Source organism: Pipistrellus kuhlii, unplaced genomic scaffold (genome assembly GCF_014108245.1).
Source record: "Pipistrellus kuhlii isolate mPipKuh1 unplaced genomic scaffold, mPipKuh1.p scaffold_m20_p_10, whole genome shotgun sequence".
Taxonomy (NCBI): domain Eukaryota; kingdom Metazoa; phylum Chordata; class Mammalia; order Chiroptera; family Vespertilionidae; genus Pipistrellus; species Pipistrellus kuhlii.
Window position 1 is genome coordinate 6450031 of NW_023425405.1, and position 15519 is coordinate 6465549.

Below are 15519 nucleotides of genomic sequence, written 5' to 3' on the forward strand. Positions count from 1 at the left end.
TACCAGGAAATGCACAAAGCGTGAATTCTGCATCTGAAAGGCAGTTTATTGTCAGTGTGGATTGAGTGAAAGGGGAGGGAGTATATACCCTGAGGTGTGGAGGTCCAGGGAAACCTCAGGTGACAATAGCTGCTTCCTCTCCTAGAACCTTAGTGCCCTGGTCATTTCACGGTCCCATTCAGGCTTGGTGTCTTAGTCCCTGTGGGCTGCTGTAACAAAACACTGCAGACTGGGTGGTTAGAATCAACAGAAGTTTATTTTCCTCACTTCTGGAGATAAGAACATCCAAGGGCAAAGTGTCGGCAGGTCCTGTGTCTGGCGAGGGCTGCCGCCTTGTTCACAGGTGGCCAGCTTCTCAGAAGGGGCCAGGGAGCTTTCTAGGGTTGCGTTTATAAGGACACTAAACACATTCCTGGGGGCTCTGCCCTCATGACGTAATCACCTCTCAAAGGCTCCACTGCCCAGTACCATCACATTGAGGCTTAGGTTCCAACATACTAATTTTGGGAGAACACATTCCAACTGCAGCACTTGGTCTCATGGAACTGCAAAGTTCAAGAGGTTGACAACTTTTCTCTTGGGTTAAAACACCACTGGTTTGCAAAAGGCAGTCAGCAATACTGAAAATATGAGCAGTTGTACTTAATGACAAACAGTATTATCCCTGTTTCACAGGTGAGGATGTTGACTTTCTCAAGGTTCTCACGTAGCGGACAGTGGAACAGCCTGTGGCCTAACCAGTATCCTACACTGTCTCATTGCACCATTCTCTCTTCCTTAAAATCTTAGGCCCCTTTTGTATCAAGTGAAACAGATACGGTCTGATTATATGCAACATTAGGAGCTTGCTGGTTCATAAATCAATTTTCTCTAACAAAAGGGATTATCTTTTAGCAACTGAGCCTCCACTTGTTGAGTCACTGCACCCCAGTGCTAGGCATCATTTGTGCAGAGCTGAACAGCGAGTTCAGTAATGGCAGCTAGTTGTACCCCAGAACTATCTGTGCTGCCGGTGTGTGTGTGTGTGTGTGTGTGTGTGTCTCTTCCCTGGGTTAAGTTTGCTTATAAACAGCCCTTGGAACCAACCCAAGAGAAACCTCTTCTGTCTCCAACAGAACGGCTGGCCAATCCCTCTTGCTTTCTGAGTGCTCCTCCAGGAGTCTGGCCCTGCTGGCTCGGAGGAAGGCTCTGATGGAGAAGCCTCTGGGACTGCTGGGCAGGCTTTGCCCATGCTGCCCAGCAACCTACAGGCATTCCCAAGCCACCAGGCCTATGTGCCTTTCACTCTAATGCTTGATGCGACTGGAACCTCAAAGCAGGATGGGGGGAGGGGTGACAAGCAGGAAGAGAGGACAAGGCCTACTTAAACTGGGGGAGCTTTGAGGGGAATGGAGATAAATAGCCATTGGGTTTAACAAAAACCCAAATCTGTGACAGAAAAGTCATCCTGGGAAGAGACACAAAATAATTCTAAGGAATGTTTAGAAAAGGCAAAATCTGGTAGTTTATTTTACAGCTCTTAGTTTACCTGTGGGTCCGGACTAAACCAAGAAAAGGGGTACATATATGAATGTAAGTCAGTAATTGCCTATATATTTCTAGTATATAACCCCTACTTTCCTTTAAATCGTTTAAATCTTTATTGTGGAGAGTATTACAGATGTCCTCCATTGACGCCCTCCACCCAGTTCTTACCCTCCCTCACTGTCAGGCCTACACCACCCTATTGTCTGTGTTTATGGGGTATGCATCTATGCATACAAATTCTTTGGCTCATTGATGAGGTACATCATCAAATACTCATTGCTATCCAAGGCCTTTAAGAAGTTATGTGGCGAATCTTTCCCCTGATCAACACAAGCCATTTTTCCTTTTCATATTTTTCAGTGTTCTAAATACATTCTACTTTTGACTGCTGTACTAATTAAACACACAATTCCTCATTCTTCCATTTAAAAATGGAGAATGTTAATCAAACTGAATGAAACTATCACTTTTTTTTTTGGAAGGGGAAGGTCAAATTATTTACAATTTGTATAAACTGTTAGAGCATAAAGTGCAATACAGGCTAAATGCATTGAGCTCCATCTGACATAAAATTATAAAAGTATTAGCTGATTCATTTCAAAACAAAACAATGAAATATAGGAAAATCAATGATGAATTTTACTTTAATAAAATTAAAGTCAGGGATATAAAGGCTGGATCAATTTTTCTTTAATTTTCCAAATATCTTACTATTTTCCTACTGTCTTTGTTTAGTTTTAATAGGCATGTTATAGTATACTTGCTCTGGGAAATAATCTATGATTATAAATAAAAAGTATGCATTCATCAATTCTTAAGCACAATTTCAAATACCAAAGTGTCAATGCCAAATTTCTGATTTTAATGAAGAAAATATTTAACATTAAATAAACATTATTTCATTTATAATGCCAATTTTTAAAAGACATAGAAAATGAAATGTGGCAAAATTATTGCTTCCAAAGTTAAACTGGCACAATCTATACAAGACAGAATTAAGCCAAAAGCAAACTGCACCAAAGCAATTACATAATCAACTTTTATGCCTTTTTTGACATTTTATACACATTTACAAAGCTCTGTAACATCATGTACTCCTTATCTTGAAGGGGATGTCCTGCTACCTTCAGTACTTTAATTCTATACACGTTAAGATATTAGTGTGTTTAACCACTGGAATGATGTAAATTTTGCATGTTAAGCAGTAAAATAAATGCTTGGCAAATCTTACTGAGAAGTTTTATAAGTATATTATTTTGCCAGATAATACAAAAACATTCACAATGGAAAACCATGAGTATTTATTTTCATTATAACTTTTTAAAAATGCAACATTTCACAATCCCTGGAACTGTAAGACACCTATTTTTATTTTTATTTTTTTTTTATAGAATTGAGGGAAGTCTTTTAAATGTCAGAATATATATGCCAAATATGATTTAGCATATAAGCACCAAAATCTGAAGTTTACAAAAATTGTTGAACTTGTAAGGTGCATTTATTCATGAATTACACTATTTGAGGGAAGAAACAGTACCCCAAACCTCATTAGTATTTAAGAAGTAGTTGAACAGCTTCCAACTTGTTGACAGCAAAATAAAAAAATATTGCTTCTAGTTTTGTTACACAAGTCATCTGAAATTTAGATTCAAATTTAAATGCCGTCTTTTATTGTGAATGGCAGTCTGAGCATTAATTTTATGTCCCAGTTTAAGATACTTCAGACACAATTAGTATTTAATAACCTAAACAAAAGACTTAAGTCAATTAGTGAACATCTGAAGTTAACAAAAAAAAAAGTTAGATCTCTGTATTTTTATCTAGAATTGTGTGTAGAGTAGTTTTGCATCCAATAAAATTATTTTGTAAATATCAGTCCATTCAGTAATTAGGTCTTTTCTGAATATGTTGCTATATATCTGGCAAAAACTGGTATTATAAAGTTAAATGAAGTAAACACAAAATTAATTTTTTGATTTACAAATCAATATTATTGTGATATTAAAGCATGCCTCGTTCCAAAACACCTTGTCAACACTGATAACAAGGAAAGAGAAACAGATGCCAGTGCGGCTCTGACGTGCTGTCCTGAATGGCCCAATCAGGCTGGGGAAGGGGTGTGGCCTGGATCCCCAATTCTGGGGAGTGCCACCTCCCCCCTCACTCTGAATAGCTTATACAAAATCAAGTTACTCACATTGCTAACACAAGTCTCCCAGCAGGCTAGTCCTGAAAGCCATCTGCATTTATATATTTATTTGTTACTGTGTACATTAAAAAAAGAATTTTATTGTGCTTTTCACATATCTAAGTTTTCCTATCATTTTATTTTTAGGTTTTTTGGAAAGGGAAGAGAAAGACTAAGAAAAGAGGTACATCAAGAGAGCCAGACTGTAAAGTAACACTACACACACAACTAGCTAGATATAATTTAAAAGATACTACTATCAAAAAGTAGTATACATATATATATAAAAGAAAACAAAGTCTCCTCCCTTAAGCCCATATGATTCCGTGATAGATTTTCACAGCAACCAGTATATATTTCAGTATATTTTTCTCAATCTGTTCAGTTATCGATAGATTACGCTTTTAGAATTGAAAGATGTCATTTCCATAGCAGCTAGATGTACTATTAGAGGAATGTGCTCAGAAATGGTACAGTGATTTGACCATTCTGATGGCTATTTACAGTATCTATTTACGTTAGCAATAAATAATCATGGTATCCAAAGAGAATGCTCGTGCACACGCCGAGATGGCTGCATGCTCTTAAAATATGTACATGTGGGTTCTCTGCTGTGGTCCTCAGTGGCAGGGACAGCGCGTGCCCCTCATCTTCTCCGCGTCAGTCTTGCTTCTGGGGGATGCATCCTTCCATCTCCACAACCTCCGGCCAGCCTTCATACTTGTTTGTGTCCTTATTGTTCTTTATGTGCTGTCGGACACAATCACAGTACAGCTTTAAAAAACTCTGCTGATTGCTTATCTGCAATAGCACAGTTTAGTGCATTCATTTCACTAACACTCGTGTCAACAAGGAGATCCTATGAATTACTGTTCAAGCCCAAGCCAGGTGGCTCTGCTGGTTGGAACACTGTCCCGTACACCAAAAAGGTCCTCGGTCAGAGCATATACCCAGGTTGCAGGTTCGATCCCAGTCAGGGCATGTATGGCAACAGTTTGGTGTTTCTGTCTCACATCGATGTTTCTCCCTCTCCCTTTCCTCTCTCTCTAAAATCAATAAAAACATTTCCTCGGGTAAGGATTTAAGAAATTGTTCAAGCTATTAAATGGGGCCTGGCATGCAGTGGCAGACCTTCACATAACCCGCTGAAAGAACTAAGCATTGCAGATTTTTGTAAAGGATCACTTGTGAAGTTTACATTCTACTAACTTCTAAAGTGTTTTCAAACTTAACTGATTATATCAAAAGCTCAATTAAAATCTTTAATAACCAATGCTTCCTAAAAGGCTTCAGGCACAAGTACTCATATGCCAGTGCATTGCCATGTAGGAAAAAAATTCCCCAGGACTTACAAAAAATACATGACCCTACCGAATGGCGGCTTTACCCAAGTTTCAAATAACTGGGATTAAAATATTTACCACACCATCCCACACGTTTGGCTTTGTCCATCGATGATTAAACCTAAGACACTAACCTGCTCAAAAGGACTCTTTGTTTTAATGCCTTTGCCGCCACAGAAGACCCAGTTGTCTCTGAAGCCCAGGGTGGTAATGGACGTGCTGCCCAGGTCCGCGATGAGCCGCCGCGCCTCATCGTTGAGTCTGAGGGGGAAAGAATAACAATAACACAGCGCACCGAGTCAGTTTAGAATCCCAACTCACCCAGGGCCTCTAACCCATAACGAGGTAAATGAGCAAACGGCAGCTTAAATAAGAAAACACACAAAAAATTTTTAGAGTAAGTTTGAAGTTTTTCTTACTTAAGTATACTATACAATATTATATAGTTATATGAGTTTCAGGTATACAATATAGTGACTCAACATTTTCACACCTTATACGTGAGCACCCCATTACTTCCTATTATTTGAATTCTTTAGTGACAAAAGACATGAGATCTTGCAATTATATCTTAAGCTCGTTTTATTAAGAAGTACCTCATCAATAAAGCATCTCGAGATACCTCAAGGCCTCGGGAATTCCACCAGCAACAGGTGGGGACACAGAGGAGGGAGGAATAAATAATCAAGTCACTGTGATCTCAACCACTCCGCTTGTGAGGAGGTTTCGGGCGGCAGAACGGGGCACTGCCGTTAGCTCAGTTCATCCATTCCCAGGGCACCTGGGAAGTCTCAGAAAATAGGCGATTTCCGCTGAGAGAGCAGGGCAGTGCCGTTTTACTAATGTTTCTAAGTGAAATAGTTTCACTGACATTGTGCCTTTTGCCTAATTCAACTAAAAATGTGTCACCAATGTATAGAGTTCAAAGGTTAAATAAAACTGGCATATTCAACCACTCCCATTTTCCTGGATAGAACAGGCTTTTCTTATTTAAAAAAATAAAATAAAAAAGTTAACTTGTTACTTGCTTTTGCTGAGAATTGAGGATCTTACATGGATAATTTGAGATTCTCGAGTTAAGATTAAAACAGCAGCTGGATGGCATGGCCATTAGGGCCCCCTGGCAGCTCGGAAAGCAGCCTCTGCCTGTGATTGATGGGCACGCCCCTCGCAGGAGGCCGCCGGGCAAGCACTTTTATCAATGACTTAGATTTAGACAGAAGAACCACTTTGGAGAGAACACAAAGCCTGCATCACCGAAACCTCCTAGGACAAATGTCAGAATCAAAGCCAACTGGGCCCAAGTGAGCGAAGTTAAACTTAACAAGGACACATGACGATAAAGTCCTTCATTTAGATGAAATAAAATCAAGTTCTGACTGGAGAGACCTGACTTGGCTCTGGTTAAAACACAAAAGCCTAAGATGAAATGAAAAGATTGAGAATTTAACTTGACCAAAGCTCATGAGCCAAAAATGTGATGTGTTTAAAGAAAACTAATAGGAGTCTGCATGAATATTCAGAGAAATGTGATCTCCACACATGGTGAGCTAGCATCTGCACGGGGCGCTGGGCGGGCCAGACCACATCTGGAACACACTGCTCCCTTTGGGCACTCAGTTTAAGATAATCAATCAGAGAAGGCCCCGGGAAGGCAGCCAGGAGGACCTAGAATACCACTCGATAAAAGGTTAAAGAGCCTTCCTACTGAGCCGGGGAAGAGAAAACTAAGAGGCATGCCATTGAGCTTCAAATACTTGAAGTACCAAATGATTGGGGGGAACATATTTATTGTTTTATTGTTCCATTTATCCCAGCAAAAGACTCTCAGGCAGAATTTAGAGAGGCAACCCTGAGAACATAACATTCACACAAGAACAGATTTTACATTTTATTTCAAATAGAGAAATGACGAGTGAGCAGTTCAGCGGAGGAACTCACAGAGAAACTGCTGGAGAATCTGGCCTTAAAGAGCCCTGACTTCAAAGACGCCATCCGTTCAGGCTTCGCTGAGCATGATGCTGAGTGCCTTGGCGTTCTCTCCAAAAGGAGCTGTACAACTTTCACCCAGAGGGTGAACCCTGGCCTGAGACTGCTTTTGGTGCCTTGGATGAATGACCGCCAATAAAGAGTGTCTCTCTCTCTCTCACACACACACACACACACCCACACACACACCTTGCCTGTTCTTAGGCATGTCTATAGCTTGTTATTAGCAGGAGGGGAACAGGGCTGATGTTCATCGGGTATAATAACGAACAACTGTGCAAAGGAGCAGACATGTATGTCGATTCAGAAAAGTAAGGCTTAAAAACACACTTTAAAATCTCATCAATTATCCATGTAATAGCCTCATTTCTCAGCAACAGCAAGTAGCAAAAGTTACTTTTTGTTTTTTTCTATGTAGTTCTACGTAGGAAAATAGCAATGGTTGAATATGCCAGTTTTATTTAACATTTGAACAATAAATTTAACAACTCTTCAGCGCAGTTAGGTAAACGGCACAAGGTCAGTGAAACGGCTTAGGCTTAGAAACGTTCCTAAGAGGCACTGCTCTCTTGGTGGAAGTCAGCAGTAATGTGGCTACACACACATCACATATATGTATAAGAAATCAAAAAATAGAAAGACATGCCATATTCCTGTGCGGAATTTGTAAATAAAAACCCTTTCAATTAAAATCTGTAAGAAATATATTTAAACTTTTGACAAAAATCATCTGAAAAAAAGTGTCATAGGAAATACTGTTTTTTGAAAAAGAAGATTAGTAGGTGGGAGTTGGCCCCACCAGAAAGTATTAACTTATTTTTATAAAACAGTAATTTTAAAAATTGAAAGTGTCTTATTGAAGCAGGAATAAATGGATGAACAGAACTGTAAAAACAAAGTCCAATCTACATTTGAAAGAGCATCACAACGGGTGGAACTTCTCTGTGGATGCCGCCACCTCTGGGGCGGTGTAAGTCACTATGGGAGAGCGAGGAGTGGATTTTAAACACATACGGGAAGTTACTGGGAGAGAAAGATCTACTAAATATCTAATTTAGAGATGGAAACATAGGTCCTAAGTATAAAAGTAGAAAAACTAAAAAGGAAAATCCACAGATTTGACTACATAAAAATCAGTCTAAACTTTTGAAAGTCAAAAAGCACTATAAAGTAACAAAATTAAAAGCAAATAAGTGCAAAATTCTGTATCTAATATGATGTTTAATATCCTTAATACATAAAGGGCTCTTACAAATCAAGGAGAATCAAACCGAATGGTCAGAAGACCATTTACAAGAGAAGGCATATTAACAAGATTCCTTTCTAAAACCTTTCAGGTTTGGGAACTTTTGATTCTAAAAGACATATAAAACTGGCCCAAACTTTAGAAATCCTTTTAAAAATTGTGCTCATTTCGTTAATTCAATAACCTTACTTAAAAAAAAAACAGAAAACAAAAAAAACAAAACACAAACATTTATCTTAAGGAAATATATTTTTTAAAAATTTACGACAGCGTATTTTTTGCTAAAGTTCAGTAGTAGGTATATTATTAAAGAGATTTTAAGTCATGACACATATTTAAAACCTATACTGGGCATACATGAACAAATTTGAAAAAATACACAATGATATGGGAAAGTATTCAACACATTAAAAAAATGCTACTATTCCAAACGTTTAAGATAAAGAAAATATGTGCATTGAAAAATCTGGAGAGATAAAGTATTATCAATAGTTATCTTTGAGTAGTGACATGAACTGTATCTTGTTTTCTTCTTTGTGCATTTCTATCTTTTCCAAATTCTTACAACCTCTATAATTTTAAGTAAAAGTTACAAACTACTATCTATTAAACTTTATGGAAAATAGATCACACTTATTCTTTCACAATTAATTCCACTTAGAACTTTTCTCTAAGGACATAATTAAAGATGAATAAAATCACTTGGCAATAACAGGGAACTTTTTTTTTCTTTCTTAAATTGCCCTAACCAGTTTGGCTCAGTGGATAGAGCATTGGCCTGCAAACTCAAGGGTCCCAGGTTCAATTCTGGTCAAGGGCATGTACCTTGGTTGCAGGCACATCCCCAGTAAAGCAGGGGAGTGGGGGGTGGGCAGAAGGCAGCTTATAGATGTTTCTCTCTCATCAATTTTTCTAACTTTCTATCCCTCTTTGTAAAAAATCAATGAAATATATATATATTTTTTAAATTTTATTTTATTGTTGAGTTTATTATAGATGTCCTCCACTTCCCCCCCTTTACCTGGCTCCCACCCCAGCCCAATTCTTCCAACAGGGATCTCTTAAATAAAGAAGGGTCAACTGTGGATCAATCATGAAAATTCTATCAAAGAATGTTGATATAAGGGAAAACTTAAAGTTGTTAAAAAATAACATAAAAGAGAACAAACTTTACGCATAATGTGATCCTTCTCTCACAATAACATATACACAACGAATACACAGAAAGATAGAAGGAAACAAACTAAAAAAAAGGTTAATAGTATTTATCTGGAACTCGCTTCTTACCTAGAAATTTTTTCAATAAAAATGTATTACTTTTATAGTTATAAGATATAGCTGAAAAAGTTGTTCAGCTTTGGAAGTTTACATACTTGGTTGCTCCATCATCATACGTTCCCATTAAGACGATTGTTCCATCTTGTATGGACTTCAGAAACTCAATAAATGGGGCCACGTCTGAAGAAAAAGAAAAGATTGAGGATTTTTTAATGACCGAGTAACCATCAAGATAATCTGTAAAGTTAATAAGATAAAATATTAAGTTCATAAGTTAATAAGTTCTAATGTAAAGTAACCAAAAGAAAGATAAATGTTATGAACATATTGAAGAATTAAGTTTGTTCCTAAACTTAACATTAAGTTTGTTCCACCATGAACTTAAAATGGTCAATCCTGATTCATCCTAAATGTCATTGCACAGATATTCCAGGGGCTAAATGAGCTTATGATCTGAAGTAAGCAAGTCAGGGAGCAGGAGAAAGGCTCATGAACTTCTTCCATTCATGTAAATGCGTTTGTCTGGGTACTTTTCTAAAAAGAGGATACACACATTTTATTCAATTCGCAAAAGGTCTGTAACTTCAAAGTATTATACAAATGTTTACACACACACACACACCCCGATTTCAGGGATCTTCCGGGCAGATCTACTTAGCATAAACAAATGGAAAGAATATAGATTAGGTTACTTTAAATTTGCGGTTTCTTTCCATAGCAAAGACTCCTAAGATTTTCTCTAGCTGGTTGTATTTTATAATAGCAGTCTTGATGCTGAAAATATGTAGAGCAGCTAACAAATCATTTCTATTTAAATGCAAAAATGGCAGTAAGCTGCAACTATTTCTTAACCGGAGGCGTATTTTCAGCAGCAATGAATCCACCTGTGATGGGGACCGGGGCTTCCCGTCCCATTCTGCTGGCGTGTTTCTGTGTAATAATTCATGGTGAAAACAGTTGTGCTTTAGAACTAACATCGATGGCAGCGTTTTTAAGTTTATACAGTTTCCACGGCTATGAAAAGTTCTCCTAATCTCATTTAAAAATAAATAATACGTGGCCTCTTGTTAAAGCTAAAGAAATATTAGGAAAGCTGAATTGCCTGAAAACTCTGTTGGCTTCCTGGCCATGTTAGGGGATGGATGGGGAGGTGCAGAAAGCAGCCTTGAGCTGGTAAATTTCCCACATCAACTTAGAGAAGCAGCAAAAGGTAAGTCGGTGCGGTCTTCCTTCAAAATTGAGGGAGAAATCTTTTCTTTTTTGGGGGGAAGGAGCATCCTGCATCACGGAGCCAGCTCCTGTCTCTGCACGCTGGTGAGGGGCTGCCGCCTGCTCTCGAAGGGACCTCCTAATATTCAATAAAAGGGGTCTGGCCTGTGCGCCAGAAAGACAGCTCTGTTCCTTCTCTCAGACACCCAGCTACTGTAACAATAATCCTGGTTACGGTTTACTTTTCAGACAAAAACCCTATGTAAAGAAGATCAATTCAGTCAGTTCAAAACGCTTTGTTATGGCCATCTTCAAATTCCTTTCTCTTTTTTACAATTTTGGACAGACACCTAAAGGAGCCCAAAGCTTTGATGAGCTGTCCTGCAGAAAACAGGACTCAGATGCTTTCAATCTTAATTTTTATATCATTTTTCTTAACTATACTCCACAATTGTTTTAAAACACAAAACAATTTACAATATGACCGATAACTGGATATTTAGTGAAAAGAAAGTGAAGCAAATGAGCACAAAAATGATGCCATAATGGCCCCAGCCAGGTAGCTCAGGTAGCTGGAGCACCAAAGGGTTGTGGGTTCGATTCCTGGTCAGGGCATATGCCAAGGTTGCCGACTGATTCACAGGTGAGTCATGTATGGGAGGCAACCAATCAATGTCCTTCTCTCACATCAATGTTTCCCTCTCCCTTCCCCTTTCTCTATAAACCAGCGGGAACACATCTTCGGTGAGGATTTTTTTTTAATGGTGCCATTATGCTCTCATTAATGGGCTCCATTATACTGAGGTGATTAAGAAGGCAGTACTAGCCCTAGCCGGTGTTGCTCAATGGTCAGAGGGTTGGTCTGCGCCCCAAAGTGTCTCAGGCCTGATTCCTCGTCAAGGGCACATACCTGGGTTGAGGGTTTGATCCCCCGTCCCGGGTGGGACATGTACGGGAAGCAAATAGATCAATGTGTCTCTCTCACATCGATGTTTCTCTCCTCTCCTCCCTTCTACTCTCTCTAAATATCAATGTAAATGGAAAAATCCTTGGGTGAGGATTAAGGAAAAGAAAAAAGAAGGCAGTGCTAGCAACAGAACGGTCACTTGTTATTCAAACTTACCTCCTCCCCACATGTCAAAGTATTTAGTGTCTAATACTTCTCCCGTTTTTCCTAAAAGAGATTGAATTCATATCGAATTATGCAACTGAAATATACTCTACTGTATAAAACAAGCATCTTAGTCAATGGCTGACATAAATTGTTTTAAGAAATCATTTTAAAACCTGAACTATTTTTCTAAAGGGTAATTTTGGGTAGGACTTTCTCAAAAGCAGCACACAGAAACCACAACAGATTACAGACGATTCCAAGTTAGACATCTTTTTATAAAACGTACGTTCAGTTCCCTTTCAAGATCTATTTTTTTTAACAATTAAATAGACAAATCAGTATGGAACCTTTTACTAAGAAACTGAAGAAGGTAGAAACACAAAAAATGTAGCTCTCGTTGTGAAGGAAGTAAAATCTTTCCCTACGTGATGGCCCGTCAGGGGGGCTGGTATTAACCCCCTCACAGCCTCACGGGGCCATGGAGCCAGACAGAGACTAGCATGCAGGGCCCGCACTTCACGGATTTGTGCTTTCAGATTTGACTTTGTAAGAACACTCAATGTGTTCAGGATTCAATAAATGTATTTATCTAGTGAATTTGCCAGGAGAATGTGGACAAATACTATTATAGAAAATTATTTCTTACTTTTCATTTCGCCCAACCCCATCCTGTATCCATCACCCTCTGTCTTTTACGCCCTCTCATTCATGTCAATCTACCTTCACACGTTAGAGGATTCCAGCATTTGCAGCGAGAATTCACCGGTTTAATGCTAGATTGGGTGAATCCTGTCAATCCCACGAGAAGCTGTCCACAGGCTGCCACGGAAGCTGCTGCTTCCAACACGGCGTGTCACACACCCTCAGACACACAGTCTCCCCGCCCTCACCCCCCACAGCTGCGTTTGTTTAGGGCAGTAGGAAGGGGGTGGGACTTTGGTGTCAAGAATGGCACTTTCTGACCTGACCCCTTATATTAGAGCATATTTTTCTGAGGAGCATGTGAACACCATTGAATACATCCCAAAGCTAACGCAGGGATTCTTACCATTTACCAGGGCAACGTTGATCCCTCTTCCAACATTATTCTTAACACCGCTCATTAGACTGCAGGGGGAAAAGTCAAGACAAATTTGGAATTATATATTGTATAAACATATATCCATAGCTCAAAAAATAAAATTATGCAAAAACAAAAAAAGACTAGGGATATTATCTATGTAAACAGCCCAACGTCTTTACAGCAATGTTCTTAAATAAATGACATTTCACAGAAGAATTAGGGCAGAAGACTAGGCTATTTCTGGCTGCTCTGCGTCAGACTATGAAACCCCGTTAGAAATCCTAACAACACGTGGACACCACGCACGTCCTCTACCAGGCGTCTTCAAACTACGGCCCGCGGGCCACATGCGGCCCGCAGAGGAGTCTGATCTGGCCCGCCAGGTTTTTTGGGCAGTGAGCGCAGCCGAGGTGTTACAGTAGGAATTAGTAGTTCATATAGTCCGGCCCTCCAGCTCTCTGAGGGACCGTGATCTGGCCCCCACTTTAAAAAGTTTGAGGACCCCTGCCACACCATTCCTGCAACATCGAGTGTGACGAGAACGTAGAAGTGAGATGCTCCCCAAACCGTCCACAATCGGAGAGCAAGAAGAGTGGGGAGCATTCTTCCACGAGTGTGTCACCTAACTGTGCGCATGCGCCTCGTGACTGTCAGGATAAAGGCTCTCTACACTCAGAAGTAAACTGTATGCACATAATGGCCGCACCTAACCAGTCATTTGTGGTCACACCTGAGGGAGCTGCGCCCACGGGCATCTCACATACAAACAATGATGCGTGACAGGGAAGGCACCAGTGAGACATCTGCTTGTTGTCGGTTTGGTCTGTTCAATTAGATTTATTAAACGAAATCGTGGGTAACTTTAAGGTAACAGTAATACTCCCAGTAGTGTGCTGTTCACTATTTAACTACTAGCTTGAAGTTGAAGAGGAGTATACAAGATGAACATGCACACACTCACACGTGTCTAGATATTTATACTTCTATATATACATAGATATATAAATTTGTTGTAAGTTTTACTGACATAAAACATATGGGATGCATAATTTCACAAATAATAAAATCTCTAATACCTTAGTACCTCCACATAGCCAACTGATTTCTCACTGAATGTGCTCAGTGATTTTCACAGACCTCTTATCTATGGTTAACCTATGGTTGCAACTGATGAATGAGTGCAGTTCTATCCCTCAAAACTAAGCAGCAAAAAACCCCAAGCAACCCAAACAAAAAGGGAAACAGACACGAATAGATATTTAATTGAAGAGGATATTCAGATGGGGGTTGGGGGGAAACAAAACACAAAAGATTTCAACATTATTGCCATAAGGAATAGAAAATTAACTGAGATGTCACACTACATACCTATTAGGACAGCTAAAATAAAACTCAAAAGTGACACACCAAATGCTGGCAAAATACAAAGAAACTGTCTCTCTCATATTACTGGTGGGAATATAGGAAGGGAAGTTTCAAAATGCATTTGCTCTGTTTCTTTCAGAAATATATAAGTGAGCTATATTATTAATATTAAAAGGTAACAGCTGTGATTAACTTGTTACATTAGTAACTGTCACAGTGTCTTCTCCAAGAAGAGATCATCTCAGACTATGGAGCTGTGTCTGTCTGAGCTAAGAAATAAAGGCAACACAGAAGCGCTATGACATGAGCTTCCCACAAGAGGGCAGAAGCTCACCAATTTTTGAAAACAAATTTATTCAGGAAACCTACAACTGAAGATATTAAATCAATGTTAGTGCTCACTCTTATTAACAAGCTGAAATTTTCTTTTATCCTCCATGAATATGAAGGTTCCCCACTCCCCTACCTCTCCATATCTCTAAGCAAAAGTAAATATTTATATGACCATATAGAGTCTACATCTTCAAATATATGGTAGTTTTTATTCAAATATCTAACTATATATTCCAGCTACTACTTAAAATGATTAGTTTAGATTTGGGTTTAACAAACTACAGCTCATGGTACAAATCTAGCCATGATGGGTGTTTGTTTTTTTTATTTTTTATTTTATTTCCCATGAACTTAAAATATTTTTTATGCCGAAACCTGTTTGGCTCAGTGGATAGAGCCTGCGGGGCGGGACTGAGGGGTCCGGGGTTCGAGTCCGGTCAAGGACATGTACCTTGGTTGCGGGCACATCCCCAGTAGGGGGTGTGCAAGAGGCAGCTGGTCGATGTTTCTCTTCCATTGACGTTTCTAACTCTCTATCCCTCTCAATTCCTCTCTGTGTAAAATCAAAAAAATATATTTTTTAAAAATGTTTTTTACATTTTTAAATGGTTGAATTTTAAATAATTATTCTTTACTTCTTGGCACTCAAAACAAAAATACTATCCGACTCCTTGATGGAAAAAACAAAAGTCCCTCAAAGCAGTCTAGTATATATTCCTATACCAAATATGAAGATTACATAAAATAAGCAAAGTATTATTCCTAATATAAACTTCACATAAACTAAAACCAAATGAGCTTATGTCTGCAATAAATTCTATGGGTTCTTTAAATGCAAAAGTAAAAAAAGCTACAATTTTGTTG

At 38.9% G+C, this 15519-nt stretch overlaps 1 protein-coding gene and 1 long non-coding RNA gene across 4 annotated transcripts in view; one reads left to right on the forward strand and one right to left on the reverse strand.

The window, feature by feature from the left end:
* The first annotated feature begins 654 nt into the window (after positions 1-654).
* On the forward strand, positions 655-3282 carry LOC123651749. The gene is made up of 2 exons (XR_006740630.1): positions 655-1530; positions 1785-3282. It is a non-coding gene; the product is annotated as an uncharacterized LOC123651749 (long non-coding RNA).
* FAM3C (FAM3 metabolism regulating signaling molecule C) overlaps positions 3150-15519 on the reverse strand; it is a 48123-nt gene continuing 35753 nt past the window's right edge. For 2 of the 3 annotated variants that reach the window (XM_036425419.2, XM_036425418.2), the window contains exons 6-10: positions 12943-13001; positions 11904-11954; positions 9667-9751; positions 5193-5319; positions 3150-4465 (exon numbers count right to left, since the gene is read on the reverse strand). In XM_036425419.2, the coding sequence (XP_036281312.1) occupies positions 4376-4465; positions 5193-5319; positions 9667-9751; positions 11904-11954; positions 12943-13001 (412 nt within the window). In that variant the 3' untranslated portion in view covers positions 3150-4375. The remainder of the gene's footprint in view (positions 4466-5192; positions 5320-9666; positions 9752-11903; positions 11955-12942; positions 13002-15519) is intronic. The other variant, XM_045576330.1, reaches the window with a different exon arrangement.